This window comes from Cydia strobilella, chromosome 1 (assembly GCF_947568885.1).
Source record: "Cydia strobilella chromosome 1, ilCydStro3.1, whole genome shotgun sequence".
Taxonomy (NCBI): Eukaryota; Metazoa; Arthropoda; class Insecta; order Lepidoptera; family Tortricidae; genus Cydia; species Cydia strobilella.
In genome coordinates, this window is record NC_086041.1 from 41,306 (window position 1) to 61,412 (window position 20,107).

The window sequence follows — 20,107 nt, forward strand, 5'->3', positions numbered from 1 at the left end:
TAGGTTGTTATGTTACGGATGCTATATTTAATAAATATTAATTAATTATAATTGTATTTTCGTTTCAGTATATGTATCGCCGCATCTATAAATTTTGTTCTTCTTCTAATCTCTGTGTTTCTAACTCTGTTTGATAACTTTATGTTAAGGACACTCTCCATTCTCCATTGACCGTTGACATACTTGGATTCGTTTGATGATATACAATTGGGCAGGGCACATAGCGAGGATGAAAAATAACAGATGGACAAAAATAGCAACAAATTGGAATCCAAAGATTGGTAAGAGAAAAAAAGTCAAACCAAAAACAATATGGGAAAAAAACCTAATAGAAACAATAGGAAAAGACTGGAAAGAAATGGCAACAGACAGACAAAAATGGAAAAAAATGTTGGACAAATAGTTTAATATAATAGAAAAAGGCGATTCGGAAGAGGCCTAGGTCAAAAAGACCTTACGAACATGTATATGGAAGAAACATACAATAAATATTAATAATTGTTACATTAAATGTCAACAGTTCGTATAATAAAGGCTTTAATAATTATTATTATTATAATATTAGTAAAATTATACCTTATTTCTAGTTCAGTCTTTAAAATAGCAGACTTAATTTACGAAATTTACTTAATGCTATTTGAAAGACTGAACTAGAAATAAGGTATAATTTTACTAATACTTACTGGAGCGGTATTTGACATGCGTTAAGTGACGTTTCGTGTTGAACTTCAGTTGAATGGAAGAAATCGTGTGTTGTCGAATAGGTAAATTTGACATTAGCAATACACAGTTAGGTGACAACGAAACCAAACCGAACCACGCCGAGTTCAGAGCCATTTTAAACCGTATAGTAGTAAGAAAACAAAGTTGATTTTTGTTGCATAATTTTTTCAATAAATGAGTTTTGGTTGTACCAAATGATACTTTCCACAGTTGATGAACAAATGATTCATTCCACTGTTGAACTGATGTTGAAGCCGAAACTGACAGTTGTGCATCTCGAATAAGGCCCCTGTAATTATGTAATGCGACATGCTAAAGACAGCCCAGAAAATTGGGGGCAATAGAATAAAAGTTTCACTAATAAGAAATTTTCTACTAAAATGTATTCTATAAAGTTGACAAGTTGACTCGGGCATGCCTCTCGGCCGCTTGTTAGCAAAAGTGTGTCGAGATGCGGAGCACGTGTGGACGCGGCGGCCGCGGCAGAAGCGTCGCGCTTGTGCGGCGAAATGGGCGCGGCGCTGCTGCTGCTTCTGCTGGCGGGTTTGGCGGCGGCGGCGCGGGACACGCGGCGCGCCGTGGTACCGGGCGCCGTGCGACTCGGCGCGCTGTTCGCCGTGCACGGCGCGCCGGGCGGCGGCGGCGCGTGCGGCGCCGTGCGCGAGCACTACGGCATCCAGCGCGTGGAGGCCACGCTGCGCGCGCTGGACGCCATCAACAAGGACGCGGCGCTGCTGCCGGCGCTGCCGCTGGGCGCCGAGCTCCGCGACTCGTGCTGGGCGCCGCACACGGCGCTGCGCCAGACCATCGACCTGGTACGCAAGGCCATCGACCCGCAGGCGCACGCCGCCGTCACCTGCGCTGCACCTGGCGCCGCCGGCACTGCCGAGGACCAAACGGTAACTACTAACTATTACCCTCTTTCATTAGTGGCATATAGCCCCCCTTCCTTTTGTACCTTTTTAGTACGAAGTACGGAACCCTAAAAACTAACAGGAACAACTTGGGGAGCCTCTGCCTCATGTCTCCGAACCACAGCGCTGGCCCTGGTTTACTCGACGGCCGAGTACTGCGCTCCAGTCTGGATAAATAGTAAATAGTGTTCATACCTCAGCCGTCGACACGAAGCTTAACCAGACTCTCCGTCTAATAACGGGATGCCAACACACACCCACTGGCTCCTCGCTCTAAGCGCCTTGAGTATACACTTTTGTCTCAGGCGATTGCGCTTGGCACGATTGTTCCTTAGGTCAAATAAAGCTGATTTGGCCCGGTAGCCACCAGATCGTAACGTGCATGCATACCCCCCCACAAGGGGGGGTGAAAGGGTCGGCTCCCCAGGTCCAATCTATGCTATATCTCTTCCTGCTCTTAGCAACTAGGGCATGTTATATATCATTTTCGTATAATTTAGGCACGAGGAATTCATTTTTGAAATAATTATTATACCTTTCCAAACAAAAAAAGTGTTTTTTTGTACAAAAAATTAGTCATATAATTTTTTGTGACAATTTTGGCTATTGCAATCACAGTGTGGCGATTAGCACTAAATAAAAAATTGGACAATGTAGCCCGTTTAAGGGTGACTCACGTTAGACCGGGCCGTGTCCGGGCCGGAGCTTCCGGCGCTTCGTTTTCATGTCATAGAAAAGTAAGCGCCGGAAGCTCCGGCCCGGACACGGCCCGGTCTAACGTGAGTCATCCTTTATTCTTCATTTTAGAAAATCTTTAAATTAGGTATTCATACATTTTGAAAACGCCAAATTCAGTGACCTAAGAGCTCGAGGGCTTCGGAAGAAAACGACTTAAATCCCGAAACCCCCCTGCATTACTGGTGGCATGGACCGCAGAATGGGAAGCCCTCAGAGACCGAGCGAACCCCTTCTCTGCTCTACCCCTGCGAATACCCCCAGCAGGCTTCAAGAAACCCCGCCGGGTGTCTTAACCACCTAAGAATAGCTGCGGGGCTAGAGCTCCTCTCCTGCCTGTAACAGCGGGCACCCAGATCAGACCAATGACCATCAACCACATCATTCTGGAATACCCCCTTACCAGATACACAGGCCATGTAGACGATTTTAAGATCCTGTCAGAAGAAGCAGTCGGGTACCGTAAATTCTAATAATATAAGTTTATTTTTCTTTTATAATATGTAATCCAGTGACATGTACCTACATTATGCCATACGATAAATAAAAAATAAAATTAGTGTCATCAAGTTGCATTCAGGTAGTAACCTCTTAACCCTTAAATGCATAATGATGTATAGGTATATATGCATCGTATATTTGATGGTCCGTGGCTCAATATGCAGCTATCCAAAATATTATTCCCTCAATCTATACAACATGACACATCTATTTCAATTTATTAAAAAGTTATACAAAAAATCATGCATTTAAGGGTTAAAGCTGACTTTGACGTCAGCCTGCGTTGGTCCTCCGACACTTGCTCCCGTTGAAGCTCCTCGGTATGGAGCGAAACATATATTATATCGAGCAATCTTCCAGTTAAAATAGGTGATTGACCGGATTTAATATGTAAGTAAAGGGGCCCACTGATTATCACAGTCCGCCGGACGATATCAGCCTGTCAGTTAGAACAAAAATTTGACAGTTCCGAACAACTGACAGAACGATATCGTCCGGCGGTCTGGTAATCAGTGGGCCACTTAAGTATGTCTAGTATCTCACGGAAGTTCTATTCGAACTCTATTCTTGTTATTCCTGCATATAACTAGTGGTAAATTATTGTTAATTAGTTAAGATAAAGAATAATAAAGATGTTTAATTATCAGTTATTTTATCTACTAAAATATTTAAATGCGTGCAGTAGAGCGGCGCAGCGAGCATAGTGGAGTGTCGTCACCCGTCCGTCACTTGACACTCGTCACCCGTCACGACACACGACACACGACACACGAAAGAGAGCTTTCGCCTCGCGACGCGACTCTTCACATGTCTTCATTACATATGCCGTCTACCGCGCGGTATTTGTCCTATCACATTTTTGTTTAAATTTCGTTATATTCTACGAGATTGAATCGACTGGTACTTTCAAATTTCATTTAAATGAAACTTAATATTTGGAATCTTTTCAGATGTTGAATACTATAAACAAAACTAACAATATGTGAACCTAATAAATAAATTAATTTATTCATAAACATTTTATTTTTACAGACTTATTTAACTTGTAATGTATGTATGTTCGGGTCAAATCTATCTATCCCTTACTTATGTACTTATGTAAGTTGGGTGACAATGACAATGCAACATTATGGTTCCATCTAGCTGATCTGATGATGGACACAGAAGGTAGCTATATGAACTATGTAATAAAACAACGCGGCCGTCATTATGTTTGTGATACGATGAGTATTAGTTGCCTGTTGAAAGAAAAATACAGTAAGCGCCTAGCGATAAAAGCTTGTGTGAAAAATGAAATTCTTGACCAAAAACTTATGTTTGTGACAAATTGCCCATTCATATTACGTTATAAATAGTGGTTGCAGGAGACGGCGCCGCTGCTGGGCGTGCTGGGCCCGGGAGCCAGCGCCGCCGCCGTGCAGGTGCAGAACCTGCTGCAGCTCTTCTCCATCCCGCAAGTTAGCTCCTTTTACCATCCTAGGCTACTTACTATGTTAGCTTCTAGTGGTTGCGTGTGTGGCGATCCTCTTATCAATTCGACCGTCGCACCATTGATCACAGCGATAGAACGGCGTTATCAACTACATACCTATAATTTCAGAATGAGGAATATAATAAGAGACGCCGACGCCCAAGCTCGCTAGCTTGGGCGTCGGCGTCTAGTCACGGTTATGGAAAATGGTGTAGCTGCGCAGTTGCACCAACGTTGCGTGAAGCAGCATCCACGACTAGTCGCCGACGCTCAGCTTAGGAGACGCTAGTGTGGGGGTCCCTGATATGAACGATCCCACTAACGAGCCACCAGCCACCCCACACTAGCGTCAAAAACGATCCTACTATGCTGTAAAGTACGGAATTTGTTCAGGTGTCGTATTCAGCGACGTCGCGCGAGCTGTCGGATCGCGCGCGCTTCGCGACGTTCTTCCGCGTGGTGCCGTCCGACCGGCACCAGGCGCGCCTGCTGGTGGCGCTGCTGCGCGCGCACAACTGGACCTACGTGCACGCCGTGCACACCGACGGTGCGTAGCTTCGTACTGGCTCGGCCCGCAACAAAAATGGATTGACATATATATAGCATAGCAAGTCTTATCCATCTACTATATTTGTATTAAAATACTTGGACCATAGGACCTTACAGTAACTGACTGTACTTTGTCGTTTAAGGACTGCTAAGATATATTATGTCTAGTATCTAGCAGAAAACCATCATCTTAATTCCTTACTGCATGGAATGAAAAATATTTTGTTCTAAATTTAAACTTTAATAGCTGTCAATAGTAGTTTAATGAAAAAAATTTCCAAATCTGGTTCCATTCATTCCACTAGCAACATTTACTTAACTACCCGTTTTTGTTAATAAAGTCAAATGAGGGTGGATGAGAAGTACCAGATTTGAAGAAGAAAATTGTTCTCTCGCTGTTTTTTTAAGTAAATTTTTGGGTTTTAGAGTGTAGTTTTAACAAGAGTTGAATAACATATCCGCCATATATGGATTCGTATGCGGTAAAGTGTAGGATTGGCATCTTAAAGGTCGGCAACGCACTTACAACCCCTCTGGTGTTGTAGGTAGGCGACGGTAATCGCTTACCATCAGATGATTCGTCTGTTCGTTTGTCTCCTATATCATAAAATAATCCTAGTAATGATTGCAATTATTACGACCTTGAAGATGATGATGATGGTGATGACTAGACCTTATCTTCGACCTTATTAGTATAGTACAGTCAGCTGCAGAGAAAAGGCAAACTGCAAATTTACAAAAAATTGTATGCCTTTTCTCTGCAGCTGACTGTACATTGCCCCGACTATAGAAGGGGGTCAGAGTAGAGATATATTTGGCCAGGGCGAGAAGATTGAAAGCATGTGAGTCGTTACAGAGAGCTACGGGCAGAGCGGCATGGCAGCGTTCCGCGAGGAGGCGCTAGTGGGCGGCGTGTGCGTGGCGCGCGAGGAGGGGCTGCGCGCTGCGCCCGCTCCGGCTGAGGTAGATGCAGTGCTGGAGAGACTGGCGCGCGGCCCGCGGGTTGCTGTGTGCTGGTGAGTCACGTGCGCGAGGGGGAGGAGGGCTGCGTGCCGCGTGCCGGGTCCACGTTGCGTTACGGAGGGCTTACTAGCTTATATGACAAAACGGTTCAGCGGAGATCCTCGGTCATTGTCTAAGAATACAGAAGTATTAAGATTTTTGTTTTCGGAATTAATACCGACTCTTTAACTTTGCATTCGTTATATGATGAACTACAGCAAAAGTGTCAAAACCATTCTGATTTGGTACCAGGTGCGAGGGTCGGACAGCGCGCGCGCTGCTGGCGGGCATGGCGCGGTCGCCGGCGCGGCGGCTGCGGCTGGTGGGCAGCGACGGCTGGGCCGACCGCGGCGACGTGGTGGCCGGCCTGCAGGCCCCAGCTGACGGCGCGCTCACGCTGCGCATCCGCTCGCCCTATCTTGCCGGCTTCGACACTCACTACCACAATCTGCACCCCAGGAACAACACCAGGAACCCCTGGTTCCAGGTAACCGTTTAATATATTGGTGTTAAGTGAAGGAAAGTCGCGATGAACATAAACAAAAGTCACACGTGAAGTCTCCCGTGAAGATTTCATAGGACGAAGACTGCGCCCAGTGGCGGGATGTAGATACAAAATGGGCATACAATTACAAGTGTTCATTAATATATTATTATTATTTATATTATAACCAATATCAATAAGAATTTTCACGTTGCAGGAATTTTGGGAACAGAAATTCAACTGTTCGCTGGCAGTAAACCCGCCCGTTGGAGTTGAAGCCTGTACTGGTTGGTAACAATCATTTCTATAGGCAGATAAAAATGTCTCTCGCACTTCAAAGCCAATCCATCCATACTAATATTATAAATGCGAAAGTCTGTCTGTCTGTGTGTTACCTCTTCACGCTTAAACCGCTGAACCGATTTAGTTGAAATTTAGTATACAGATAGTTTGAGTCCCGGGGAAGGACATAGGATACTTTTTATCCCAGAACTCACCCCTCAAGGGGGTGAAAAGGGGGTGGAAATTTGTATGGGGGAATCAATAACCGCTGAACCGATTTAGATGAAACTTGGTATGGGAATAGTTTGAGCTGCGGGGAAGGATACAGAATAACTTTTATCCCCGAAATCATCCCTAAAGGGTGTAAAAAATGGGGTGGATATGTATAGTGTGGACCAATTTGGGGGTGAAAAAAGGATGGATTAAAAAGCATTTGTTTAAGAATTAAGGTATCCAAATTACTAATTCCACGCAGACGAAGTCGCGGGCAAAAGCTAGTAATTAATATTTGCGATATTTTTAAGCAGCCGTGCTACATATAGTATAAGATTATCCTGGTGGTTTTTTCAAGGCACGGAGTCGCTGGCTCGCGGCTACTCACAGGAGCCGAAACTAGCGCTGGTGGTGCGCGGTGTGTACGCACTCGCGCACGCGTTGCACGCCATGCGCGCGGCGCGCTGCGGCGCCCGTCCCGGCCTGTGCGCCGCCATGCTGCCCTTCAACGTGTCGATGTACCAGACGTATCTCCAGCGCGTGCGCTTCACCGCACCCGACGGCGCGCAGGTCGCCTTCGACGACAACGGCGACCCGCCGCCCGAGTCAGTTGCACGACAACTTTGCGCTTGCTTTTATTTAAAGCTTTATTTTGATTCATAGACGTTAATTGACTCTGCCTGCGAGCAGTATTTGTATCGCATGAACCGTGATATTGTATATTGTCGTTGTTGTACATTTTCACTGAGTATTATTTATTTATTTATTATTTATTTATTATGTATTTCTGTTTATTCTGTATTATCTGCAAAGGGAACAGTTTTATGTATTGGACAATTGGGCAGGTTGAGTGAGTACGACGTGATGAGCTTCGAACGCGCGCCAGGCAAGGGAGAGACGGGCATGGATGGGGACGGAGAGGGGGAGGCATGGCATTACGTGCGTGTGGGCCGTTGGCGGCGCGGCCAGCTGCAACTGCGCGGCGGCCGGCATGCGCCCGAGAGGTACCAGTCACTTGAACTTTGATTTCATGAGAGCGGCTTTTGGAATAGTCGTGTGAATTGGAATGGGCGATTTCGCTAATATGAATGTAGTGACTGGTGGTGACAGGCGTGCAGCGGGCACGGAGGCGGTGTGCTCGGCGCCGTGCGCGCCGGGGCACTGGGCGCGCGCGGCGGGCGGTGGTGACGGCGGGGAGGCGGGAGGCCCGGCGCGGCGCGCGCCGTGCTGCTGGACGTGCGTGCCGTGCGCGCCGCTCGCCGTCACGCGCGCGCCGCCGCACGCTGGCTGCCGGCTCTGCCCGCCCGGACACAGGCCCGATATGCACAGGAAATGTAAGAGCTTATCTTTTTCTGTTTCATAACTCCCGGTAAAATATTTCAGAATTAATTCAGACCATTTGCAATCCATTCCATATAAGTGTTAGTTACAAAACAAAAATACAGGCTAATAAAAAGCTACGTGATGGTGTGATAGTGTGCCTGCCGTCGCCGGTGGAGTGGGGCGGCGGGCGCGGCGGCGGCTGGGCGCGCGCGCTGGCAGGCGGCGCGGGCGCCGCGGGGCTGGCGGGCGTGTCGCTGTGCGCGGCAACGTTCTGGCGACACCGCGGCACGCCTGTCGTCAAGTCTGCGTCGCGCGAGCTGTGCGCGCTGCTGCTGGTCGCGGCTGCGCTCTGCCATGTCGGTAATCTTTACATTGATAGCTAAGATTTATTATCACGATTCATCCTGGACTCGACGGATTTAATTGGGTTGCTATGGTGAAGAACAGTAATGACTAATGGGCAGTAAACTTCTTGCCCTCCTTCATAGTAATCGATCTATTAATTATATTAACTTTCTTTATGTTGTTTTTTTCGTTACATTTACCTAATATAGTATTATATAATCTGCGACCTAATTATAAATTAGTTAGCGGCTTCAAATCATTTTTGAAATTAAGCATAATTTCAAGGCTGGGAGAATGTTGGTTACAATCTAAATTCCTTTTTGACACAATGTTTTATAAGTTTCAGCCAATTTTCGGCAGCGCGTCTGGTCGAGAGCGCCTAGCGCGGCCAGTCCGTGCCGAATTTTCATGCGTTTAATTATTTAAAGCCGCGCTGGCAGCAGTGGCGCGTCCCGCGGTGCTCCCGTGCGCGCTGGCGAGGCTAGCGGCCCCGGCACTGGGCGGCGTGTACGCGGCTGTGCTCGCGCGCACCGTGCGCATAGCGCGTCTGGTCGCGGGCGCCGAGCGCGGCCAGTCCGTGCCGCTACTGTCCTCGCGCGCGCAAGTGGCCGGATGGGGAGTGCTGGTAGCGCCGGGCGTGGTGGCGGCCGCGTGGGCGGCGGCGCGCTGGCCGCCGACGCCGCGCTTGCTGCACCCGGGGCGCGCACGCGCCGTGCTCGTGTGCGGTGGCGAGCGCGCGACGGCACAGCTGCTGCCGCTTGCGCCGGCGCTGCTGCTTCTGGCTTGCTGCGCGGTTGCCGCGATTCGCACTCGCCGGTTACCGCATAACTTCAATGAAACTAGGTATCAACTTAAATTATCGTATACTTTGTGCAACACGTGCGAATAGGTTTTTTACTTTCCGCACTTGTATCGTAAATAACTATTTCAGTAGGAATTGTTCAAGATATGAACTCCTAAAAGTTGCTTCGTTTACATATCGAGTCCTTTGTTATATCAGTCCATTCATTATACTAAGGGCCACCACTCTTGACTTGACATACTGATCAACGACAATCACCAGTGAACTATAAAACTTGTACAGTAGAATTTATTTTTATTTATTTATTTAAATTTAGCGGTGACAATCGGTTTGGTGCAAGTGGTGCAACCGACCCTACTTAAGCACAGTAAGACGACAGTGGTGTAACCTTCGGATATGACGCAGGTTCATCGGCGCGGCAACCTACACGACAGGCGTGGCGTGGCTGGCGATGTCGGCGCTGTACGTGGCGTTGGAGGCGCGCGCGGTGGCGCTGTGCGCATGCGCGTCCCTCTGCGCGGGCGCCTGCGTGGCGCTGTCCCTCGGCCCGCGCGCCTGGCTCTGTCTGTGTCGCCCGCAACGAAACACGCGCGCGCACTTCCTTACGAACACCTCCATAAGATGCCATATCGGGAAGTACCGCCCTGCTGCTCCCGCGTCGGACAGGCGAGTCTCGCAACCACATTTGGCCTCTTTTAAACAAGGTAACTTTTTGTCTGTAGGTACCGCACATGTCTATTAATAGGTTAGATTTAAAGAACATTTCTTAGAAATTGTAATAATTTTCTTACATAAATTGAAGAATGAACATTGTCTCTTCCCGGAAAGAAATAATGTCAACCACTATGTCGTATATCTTAGTATAATGTTTCTTAAGTAACAGTATTACTATCTGGTTTAAAACGCCTGGTTTCTCAACTATTGTGTACTTTTACTCCAGATATTTCGACCAGTACCGTCCGTCAGGTTCTGCCGCGAATGCCGAAGATGTTGGTTCGACCCAAATCCCAGTTCGGGGCATTGGAAGTCTTCTTAGTCACTTTTTCTTTCATAGGTGTATCATGTGTATGAAATCTACTTACTTAAAAAAACGAATTGATTCCCAGAGTTCCGTGACAAGGGCGTGCAGACGGCGGGGTGCGCAGAGGCGGAGGCCGGCGCGGGAAGCTGGTGCGCGGCGGCCGGCGTGTGCGCGCGAGTCACGCGCTCGGCGCCGCCCGTCGAGGGGGAGGAGGGGGAGGTGGACGTTGTTATCACGCTGCTGCACCACCGACACGCACTGCCAGTAGAACACTATTAGCGTACAGTTAACTGCAGTGACGATGAGTAACCATGAACGAAGAGTTTGCCCAGAATGGAAGGAAACTGGATGCGCAACACTTTCGAATGCGAAGCAGGGGGGTTAGATATAACGGTAGCTTCCACGACAGGATACAGCACGTGTAAAATAAACTTTAATTATATCTGCTAACGGATTCTTTATTTACTATAACGTCAAATTTGATTTAAGCCTTAACACTAAGAGCGTTTTCACATTGTCCTATCCGATATCGGATGTCGGAAGGAAGTAGCATGTAAGAGTAAGACTATGTACGTGTTTCTCTGCATTAATTTATGCATTTAATAAATCATTATTACTAAAAAACGATAAATAACGCAAAAAACAACGCCATTTAACAATAGCTAAATTACTTTTGCATGTTTAATGTTATTACAGGGATTTAAAATCTTTGAGGAAAATGAGAAATAAGTACAAATATAATATTGGAATAGTTTATTCATGAGTATTACAATCAAAGAAGTGAGGCACGTGTGTTGGGGTGTGGTGGAGTTTGTAAGTCCTCAGGCCGCGGTCTGGACGCACGCGACAAATCAAGGGCATTCATACACTGCGCTTGACCAAATGTATAAACGGCCTTGAGTTGCCGTTCGCCGTGTAGCCGGTTGCGTGCGGCCAGTCCGCAACCAAATGGTGGGCGCGTGCGGCTTCATCTCGGGCACGATGGTGCCTTCCCGCCCGCCCATCACATAGCTGAACCAGCTGGTGTGGGGGCGCTAGCAGCGCAGGTAGAGGCGCGGCGTGTGGTGGCGCGTGAGGTCGCGCTCGCTCATGGTGGGCGCGCGCGGCTTCAGCTCGGGCACGATGGTGCCTTCCCGCCCGCCCATCACATAGCTGAACCAGCTGGTGTGGGGGCGCTAGCAGCGCAGGTAGAGGCGCGGCGTGTGGTGGCGCGTGAGGTCGCGCTCGCTCATGGTGGGCGCGCGCGGCTTCAGCTCGGGCACGATGGTGCCTTCCCGCCCGCCCATCACATAGCTGAACCAGCTGGTGTGGGGGCGCTAGCAGCGCAGGTAGAGGCGCGGCGTGTGGTGGCGCGTGAGGTCACGCTCGCTCATGGTGGGCGCGCGCGGCTTCAGCTCGGGCACGATGGCACTGCCCTCCACCGCCAGTTCGCCCGCCCTGCGCACAAATCATGGTAAAAAAACCTCGCTGAATTATTTCGAAAGCGGAAATACAGTAAAATTGTCATGGTCTTTTTTTTCGCCCGGTTACAAATTTCTTGAAATCTATCGAGTATTGTGGTATTTGTGGTAGCTAACCTTATGATTATGATATTGCTTAAGAGCCCGTAGTCGATTTGAAAACGCGCGAAGATACGACTTTTACACAGTAACCGAACGCCGGCCGCTGCTTGAAATAACGCGACCGCCTAAACAATATTGATACTTTCGCAACATTATGCGTCACTTTATAACTTTAATTAGGTTAAAATAAAACTTTCGGTAAATTTGATATAATCGTTTATTACTCTTAACAATTTACCTATGTATTCATATAATACATACAAATTATATAGCATGATGATAATGATTTGCACTAAGGCAATATCTTATATATATATAATCATCTTACTCGCGTTATCCCAGCCTTTTTGCCACGGCTCATGGAAGTCTGCTGGGGTCCGCTTGGCAATTAATCCCAAGAATTGGCGTAGGCACTAGTTTTTACGAAAGCGACTGCGATCTGACTTTCCAACGTTCCAACCCAGAGGGGAAACTAGCCTTTTGTTGAAATTTGGTATACAGATAGTTTGAATCCCGGGGAAGGACATAGAATACTTTTTATTCAAGAACTCACCCTTTAAGGGGGTGGAAATTTGTATGGGGAATCAATAAACGCTGAACCGATTAAGATGAAATGAGATATGGACATAGTTTGAGTCCTGGGGAAGGACATAGGATAGGTTTTACCCCAGAAACGGGGGGCAGGGCCTTGTATGGGATCCAATAAAACCGATTTGGATGGAATTTGATATTATGGAGATAGTCTTAATCGTTGGGAAGGGTGATAATAATTTTTATTTCCAAAGTCATCCTCTTCTCTTCTCCACTCTTCTAACACTCGCTCAACGTGTGGTTGGTTGTACGATGAACACTGCTCAAGACCTGGAACACCTGGAGTGCTTCTGGGTGCAAAGGGTCAGGGGTAACACTCGCACAACGTGCCGCTGGTAGAGTATGATGGGGAAAACTCAAGACCTGGAACACCTGAAGTGCTGCTGGGTGCAAAGGGTCAGGGGTAACACTCGCTCAACATGCCGCTGGTAGTGTGTAGTGTACGATGGATACAGCTCAAGACCTGGAACACCTGGAATGCTTCTGGGTGCAAAGAGTCAGGGGTAACACTCGCTCAACGTGCTGCTGGTAGTGTATGATAGGGAAAGCTCCAGACGTGGGAACACCTGGAGTGCTGCTGGGTACAAAGGGTCAGGGGTAACGGGTAACACTCGCTCAACGTGCCGCTGGTAGTGTATGATGGGGAAAGCTCCAGATCTGAAACACCTGGAGTGCTGCTGAGTGCAAAGGGTCAAGGGCAAAGGGTGGGTAACACTCGCTCAACGTGTTGTGGGTAGTGTATGACGGAGACAGCTCAAAACCTGGAACACCTGGAGTGCTGCTGGACGCATCGGATCAGGGGTAAAACTCTTTTAATCTGAAGTTGGTAGAGTAACGTAAGTTCGAGCGACGCACACAATGATAAATAACTTCGTCGTCGTCGATGCAACGTGCGGAGCCGATCAACAAACGTCCTGCCTCTACCAGCTCCCGCGCGGGACTGAGGCCGCGAGCGCGTGTCACCGATGTTATGCCAGAAAAAGGGGAAGTTTTTAAAAAATCGTCAGAAAATAAAAGTTGCAATTTAAATAAAATGAAGTACAGCAACAGTTTAAGTAAACATTGCAGATTATTTGAGTATGCAATCTACGTCGAAAATAAGTAGATTTTCGGAGAAATTGTCACTTGTTTTGAGGTCATTTCTGGAGAAAATTGAATTCGTTTAACTTTCATTTCCTCGAACTCTAAGTCATATAACAACAATGTAATCTGATAAACCTAGAGTACAGAATATGTGTTATACAAATTTACCATTTTTAGCAGTCCAAACTTTACGAAATTTACAAATAAGAGCATCAAAGTCAGTGCTTTACACGCGTTTACCTAAACGTCCATCAGAAAAAAATTCATTACTAATTTAGTAAGCCTTTTTTCAAAAAAATGATCTGATAAACCTAGAGATAAGAAGTCGTGCTAATAGAAACCAGTACTTGTTATTTCAATTAGGTAACAAAAGGTGTACAATTTCACAGAAGAAATCTATCAACTTTACATTTTTGCGACTAAAATCGTAACCGGGCTCTTAAGATATACCCTGGGAATAAAAGAGAAAATAACCCCTACTTTTGCTGTTAATGAATCATAGTAGGAAAGCTGCAGTGCTGCATTCCAGACGTAATTCATTTGATCTTACTCGTAATTGTTCTCAAACCCTGATATCACATGACGGACCTCACTCACCTGCGCGGCGCGGCTGGCAGCCAGCACTGCAAGGAGCACGCGCGCCGCATCTGCAAAAAGCGCAACAACCGACTACTGCCAAGGAACTGTCCACCCGGGTAATATGTTAATAATTGCTGCTCTATTGCTACTATTGCGATGTGTTCCAGCAATAATACCATTTTTATAAATATCGTTGACAATTTATGGAAGGTTTCTTGTACAAGTCTATTCATTTTGCTGAAGTTACGACTTTCTTAGTTTGCTACTCATAGCATGAACTCTTTCATCTGTTTACATTAAGAGCAAGTTCATTTGTAAACCACCTTGATAATCGTTGAAAGTCCAGTGGGGTACAGTCTGTTTTGTTACACACGCACACACACGCACGCACGCACACACACACACACACACACACACACACACACACACACACACACACACACACACACACACACACACACACACACACACACACACACACCTTGCTGGAGCGCCGCCGCTGGCCGTCGCCCGCCGGCTGCAACTGAGGGAGGTGGGTGTGGGAACATTTCTTCCTGCTCTTACGGTTCGGAGCGGAAGAATCTGTAACACGAGGGGCGATATTGGACTTATTGATAATGTCGCCCTGGCACAGAAACTTGGCGAATATTCTATTCAGTTATTCCCTCTTTTATTTAATAGCATCGTTCGCAGACGTTTCTGCTTTAAAAAAAATTGAGTATGGGTAGCACATCGTCACTGGTGAATTTCCAATATGACTTGGAACTCCGGTAGCCGTTTGAGAATTGTAAGGATCTTACAGTAGATGTCGCTAGGGTCCCTTAGACCCATATGGTGGAAAGATTCGCTGGCTATGGATGAGGTCTTGGTGGCTCAGTTAGCAGGGCGCCTGGAGTATCGATCCAGAGGCCTTGAGTTCAAGTATCACCCAAGGCAGGAAATTCTCCCCTTAAATTTATTCTAAGCTTAACAATATTTAATACACTCGATCGAAAAAGTTGCAGCAAGGAGACGAGCGCGCTCTGTGGTGCTGGTAGACGTTTCGTACAGATTATCCCGTACCAGCAGACAGAGCGGCTATTAGGCTATTAGGGCAGGCAGTTTTCCAGCTGTCGATAGCCTCCGGCAGGAAAGGGACGTCCAAATTAATAAGGGGGTCAGTTTTTAGAATTTTTCGGATCATGGATAGATTGATCTTTGGTTTCTGAACTGAACATTGTAAAAAAACCAAAAATACTATGAATGGAATAACTTCGAATTACCATCTTTTTTCATGGTGAAAGTAAGGCTAGCGCGGCGTGAAGGTGGCGGCGGTAGAGCGGGCGCATTGGGCGCCCCTGGAGCCCCGGGCGCCGCGTTGGCGCCTCCTGCGCCGCACGAGCAGCAGCGGCACCAGCACTCGGTGGTACCCGTCTGTATATACAAACCAGTCAAAGCCACAATTTTCAAATTCTTGTCACAATATTTTCACGACTGTATACATTTATTTATAAATTCAAAATTCTTGTTTAGGTTCATCACATTCGTGCGTGTACGTGGGCGCATGGTATATGTATAATATATAATTAAATATAATTTAGAAAAACCGGCCAAGTGCGAGTCGGACTCGCGCAGGAAGGGTTCCGTACCATTACGGAAAAAAACAGCAAAAAAATCACGTTTGTTGTATGGGAGCCCCATTTAAATATTTATATTATGCTGTTTTTAGTATTTGTTGTTAAAGCGGCAACAGAAATACATCATCTGTGAAAATTTCAACTGTAGCTATCACGGTTCATGAGATACAGCCTGGTGACAGACAGGCAGTCGGACAGACGGACAGACGGACGGACAGACGGACAGCGGACTCTTAGTAATAGGGTCCCGTTTTAACCCTTTGGGTACAAACCCTAAAAAAAAGACCAGTAGGAGATAAGACGCATCTGCACGTCGGCGGACAGCGCGGCGCGGGACGAGCCCGTCACGGTCACGCATAATTAGATCTCTTCCGATACTCTCCATTCTGGAGGGCTTTATCCGCCTTTCGGCTTTGAAAGCTGGCGCGATTCACACCCCACTGCTGTGGGGTGGTCTTTTCTCTCGTTAATTTGGGGCCGATTAGGAGTCTGATTGATGAGGTCACGGTACCTCGTCGGAGCGGGTGGCGACGCTCCGGCGCGGCATGTTGTCTGCGTCGGCGCGGGGCGGGCGGGGTGCGGCGCGGGGCGGCGGGCGCGCGTCGCGCGGGAAGCGCAGGCGCATCTCCACGTCGGCGGGCAGCGCGGCGCGGCACGAGCCGGCCACGGTCACGGACCAGCCGCCCGGCGCTTCCGGCCCGGCCGCCGAGCGAGCCTTGTTCCCCGTGCTGTCCGTTACGTCTGTGAACCGGGTGCTTGATATATTCGTTGGTGGATATTAAATAACAATGTAAATGTTTATACTTTTATACACCTAAGACAGAAATGATTATAAACAACAACAACAAATCATCCCGATTAATTTAAGTGCCCTTGACATTTGCTTAGAAGTCAATTTACTTAAACCCTCTAGGGGTTAACCTGGGCTGAATGTAGCAGACTGAGTAGGTACTAAAATGACTGGGTAGTTTCTGCAAATTTAAATTATTTGCTTGATGCCTATGTACTTGGGGATTGGGAAGGGCTTGCCTATAAACTTGTAAAAACCAACTTGTAGCTGGTTCTCATTGCTGAAACAAGGGAAAAAACAAGGTGTTCGTGTGGTTTTTAATGGTGATACCTGGTTGCGAGGCGGGTCGGACACGATGCGAGGCACGCGAGGTGTGCGCGGCGCGGGCGAGGCGTGGGCGGCGCCGGCGCGCGGCCAGCCAGCGAGGCGCCGCGCACAGCAGCGAGCTGCCGTCGCTGTCGCTGCCCGAGCTCGAACTGCGCGCCGAGCGGCCCAGCGCCGGCGCACGCGCGGGGACTGGCGGCTGCGCCGTCGCCTCGGACACCGCGCCCATCGGGGCCCGCTCGCTCTTCGCCCGACCGGGAAGGCTAGCTCTCCGGTGCTTATTTTCTGTCGCTACCTTTTTCTCTTTTAAAGGTCCATTTCCACCTTCGAATAAATAAAAAACAAAAATTCTCATTCCAACCGTTTATTAAATATACCACTACATAACGATATTATAAAGCTTCGATACAACTCTGTCGTCTATGTACAAATAAATATACGTGCCGGTCCATCTATATATTCGTGATAAAAACTTCGGTGCGAGTAAAAAATATATAGTCAACTTCGATGGCGGTCTACGCTCTATTACATACAAAATAATAGTGTCTACGTCGAATCAACCGTAAGAAACAAAACCGTTCGTGAGATAAGGCACTAGCACTGTCGGACGCAAGCGTGCGGTGCGGGGTCAGCGGCACGGGGCACAAGCGAGCGCGATACCTGCCGCGACGCGGGGCGCGGGCGGCGGCGAGGGAGCCGCGCGCCGCGGGGACGTCATCGTGCTGCGCGACGCGCGCTGCGGCGCCGGCGGCGACGTCGCCGCGCTGCGCACAGAGCGCGGTGGCGGCAGCGGGAGGCTCGGGGCCGACACGCGCCGCGCCAGCGCCTCCTCGGACGCGGGCGGCGACTCCGGGGGCCCCGCGCCGCGCTCCTCAGGGATGATGTCAAACACGCGGCGGAAGCGAAGCGAACTGGCGCGCGCACGCGGCTCCGCGGGCGGCGGGACGGACGCGCGCCGCGCAGACGGCGGCGGCGACGGCGAGGGAGGGGGTGGCGGCGAACGCGGACGATTTGTCGCCCTTTTTGTCGTTCGCTGGATTCTCTCATAGATAGGTATCGGGATCCGAGACTTTTTACTTTTGGAGTTACTGTAATGCTCGTCAGAGTTCGTCGTCTCGGGGGAATTCTGCGAATCGTCCACGTACTCCAGGATCTCGAGGATCTCGATACACTTGTCGCCGTCGTGAATCTCGGATTTCTGATAGATACGGCGAGGGGCGTCGGGCGGCGGCACCGACAGCTTGCCGTGTAAAGCGCGTTCTATTCTTCCGTTATGTTCTTCGATAAGACTACTCCCGTTTCTCGTCGGTTTGTTCCGGTCGGTGCGCGGCCGTCTATGAATGCGCATACATTTATACTCTTCCTGTGCGATTTTAGCGATGAGCTCGTCAACGAGCGCGGCTACAATGGCGCGCGCGTCGTGGTCGGCGGCCCGCCGCCGCGCTTTTTCCTGACCACCGCCACGGCGCGACTCCATCCGCAACTCACGCTTGCGATGCCGCCGCAGCAATCGCTCGCGGATTCTGTCGGGCATTCGATCGGCGACGACGACGTTTTCTTTGTCGCAATCACAGTCTTCGTCAGTTATACGCACGAAGAAGGCTTCGGGCTTGTCGCGCGTCGGCGGCGCCTCCGGGAGCAAGTCCAACACGTCCACGGCGGAGCGCTGCAGGCGGCGCGCGGGCGGCGGCGCGCGCGGGGACGCGGGGTCGTCCAGACTGTCCACCAGGCTCGGGCACGCCGACGGCTCCGCCTCCGACGACGACGTGTTCACCTCCATGGAGGCGGAGTGCGGCAGCGCCGACAGCCGCGGCACGAGCGCCGGCTCACGCGCCCAGTAGTTGCCGGCGCCGACGCCCAGCCCCGTCAGTGAGGGTGAATCCGAGTTAGAGTCCGTATGGTGTTCGATATAAGCGTCCACGTTGGAAGACTCGATTTGGGTCAGCGTGGGCTCGCCGGGGTAGGGGCCCGGCTCCAACCGGTACAGCTCATCGTGGAAGAGCTTCTGGATTTGTTGCAGCACGGCGCGATTGACCGAATCCACCGGTTCGTTATTGTTGGGCTCTGGCGCGGGGGAGGGCGGCGAGGGAAGCGAGGGCGAGTGAGGATTGTTGCACGCATCGCGCTTCGCGTTGTCGGTGTGGCACAACTCCTCGTTGCCGAAGATGATCTGGTGGTTAGAGGTGGGGCTGAGGTGGACGATGGTGTTGACGCCGGTGTTCTGCAGCCGCACTTTGATCTCCTTCTCGACGACGACCCCGGCACCACCCACTGCCGCGCTCATGTTCTCCAACTGCTCCGAGAGGGAATTGAGGCTCTCCACTAGAATGTTGGAGACGTACTCGTCGATGTTGATGTTGCAGGCGCGGCCGCGCGCGGGGCTGGAGCTGGCGTTCATCCGCGATGGACTGCTCGATTCCGGAGCGCGCGGCGCCTCCACCGTCTCGGACACGACGATCTCGAGCACTTCATACGGCGGGGAGCCGGCGGTGGTCAACATGTCGAAAGGTAGACTGCTATAGCGGTCCACGTCGACCTCGGCGACGTACGGGACCGGGATGGGCGCCGGCACCGGCAGCGCGGTGGGCAGCGATTCCGACGGCGTCGCCGTTGAGTCGGGGGAGGAGCGTGCCGCGTCGTTCGCCATGTGCGAGTAGCGCGCGAACACGTCGCGCGGCGCGGCGGGCGAGCGCGCGCGGTGCGACGCGAACGTGCAGTCCGAGCACGGGGGGGACGCGCCCGGCGACGCCGGGGGGGACACGAGGCGCGGGGTCCACTCCAGTCGCTGGCGCTTCGGCGTCGCCCAGCCCGAGCCGGCGGGCGAGCGGCGCAGCTCGGAGCTGGAGCCGTGCAGCGAGCGCGAAGTGCGCTGCGCGGGCGCGGGCGGAGGCGCGCGGCCCCACAGGCGCCGCAGCAGCGCGGACTTGCGCATGAGCTCGCGGTCGGGGTGCGCGCTGCGCACGCAGCCGCCGCACGCCGCCGACGACGGTGACGTGGCGGCGCACGGCTCCTCCGTCTCGTTACTCTGTTGAGCTAAGCGGTATCTGGAAATGTAAATAAACCGGGTCAGTTGCTATAATTATGGTGTTGTAACAAACGTTTTCAAACGAGTACCAGCTCTATAAGGTTAGACATTTTTAGCGTCAATGCTAAACAGACATATAGAATCATCATTTCGTCTTCACTTCGCTTGGACT

General features: G+C 50.0%; 3 protein-coding genes across 4 annotated transcripts in view; 1 reads left to right on the forward strand and 2 right to left on the reverse strand.

The window, feature by feature from the left end:
• Positions 1 to 1,232: 1,232 nt before the first annotated feature.
• Positions 1,233 to 10,644, forward strand: LOC134747979 (metabotropic glutamate receptor 5-like). Its single transcript, XM_063682662.1, has 13 exons — positions 1,233 to 1,622; positions 4,238 to 4,330; positions 4,738 to 4,891; positions 5,750 to 5,909; positions 6,148 to 6,382; positions 6,597 to 6,666; positions 7,233 to 7,479; positions 7,720 to 7,878; positions 7,985 to 8,208; positions 8,351 to 8,557; positions 8,971 to 9,385; positions 9,750 to 10,048; positions 10,451 to 10,644. Exons 1-13 carry the CDS (start codon positions 1,233 to 1,235, stop codon positions 10,642 to 10,644), a joined length of 2,847 nt encoding a protein of 948 aa, XP_063538732.1.
• Positions 10,645 to 11,242: 598 nt separating this feature from the next.
• Positions 11,243 to 17,139, reverse strand: LOC134747984 (uncharacterized). Its single transcript, XM_063682677.1, has 6 exons — positions 16,917 to 17,139; positions 16,308 to 16,537; positions 15,443 to 15,593; positions 14,662 to 14,762; positions 14,199 to 14,248; positions 11,243 to 11,802 (listed from the first exon to the last, which is right to left on the reverse strand). The coding sequence occupies exons 1-6, from the start codon at positions 17,137 to 17,139 to the stop codon at positions 11,682 to 11,684; spliced, it is 876 nt and encodes a 291-aa protein (XP_063538747.1). The 3' UTR covers positions 11,243 to 11,681.
• A 119-nt stretch (positions 17,140 to 17,258) lies between these two features.
• Positions 17,259 to 20,107, reverse strand: part of LOC134748018 (mediator of RNA polymerase II transcription subunit 1.1-like) — a 29,959-nt gene continuing 27,110 nt past the window's right edge. For both annotated transcript variants that reach the window (XM_063682815.1, XM_063682766.1), the window contains exon 4: positions 17,259 to 19,954. In XM_063682815.1, the coding sequence (XP_063538885.1) occupies positions 17,539 to 19,954 (2,416 nt within the window). In that variant the 3' untranslated portion in view covers positions 17,259 to 17,538. The remainder of the gene's footprint in view (positions 19,955 to 20,107) is intronic.

What these genes read in the sequence shown, in the direction of transcription:
- LOC134747979 (XM_063682662.1), top strand. Translation starts at nt 1,233, where the DNA reads ATGGGCGCGGCGCTGCTGCTGCTTCTGCTGGCGGGTTTGGCGGCGGCG. An exon ending in AACGGCGACCCGCCGCCCGA is followed by an intron (nt 7,480 to 7,719) that starts GTCAGTTGCACG and finishes ACAATTGGGCAG; the next exon opens with GTTGAGTGAGTACGACGTGA. An exon ending in GCCCGATATGCACAGGAAAT is followed by an intron (nt 8,209 to 8,350) that starts GTAAGAGCTTAT and finishes ATGGTGTGATAG; the next exon opens with TGTGCCTGCCGTCGCCGGTG.
- LOC134747984 (XM_063682677.1), bottom strand. Translation starts at nt 17,139, where the DNA reads ATGGGCGCGGTGTCCGAGGCGACGGCGCAGCCGCCAGTCCCCGCGCGT. An exon ending in CCGACCCGCCTCGCAACCAG is followed by an intron (nt 16,538 to 16,916) that starts GTATCACCATTA and finishes CCCGGTTCACAG; the next exon opens with ACGTAACGGACAGCACGGGG. An exon ending in CTGCCAGCCGCGCCGCGCAG is followed by an intron (nt 11,803 to 14,198) that starts GTGAGTGAGGTC and finishes ATTTGTGCGCAG; the next exon opens with GGCGGGCGAACTGGCGGTGG.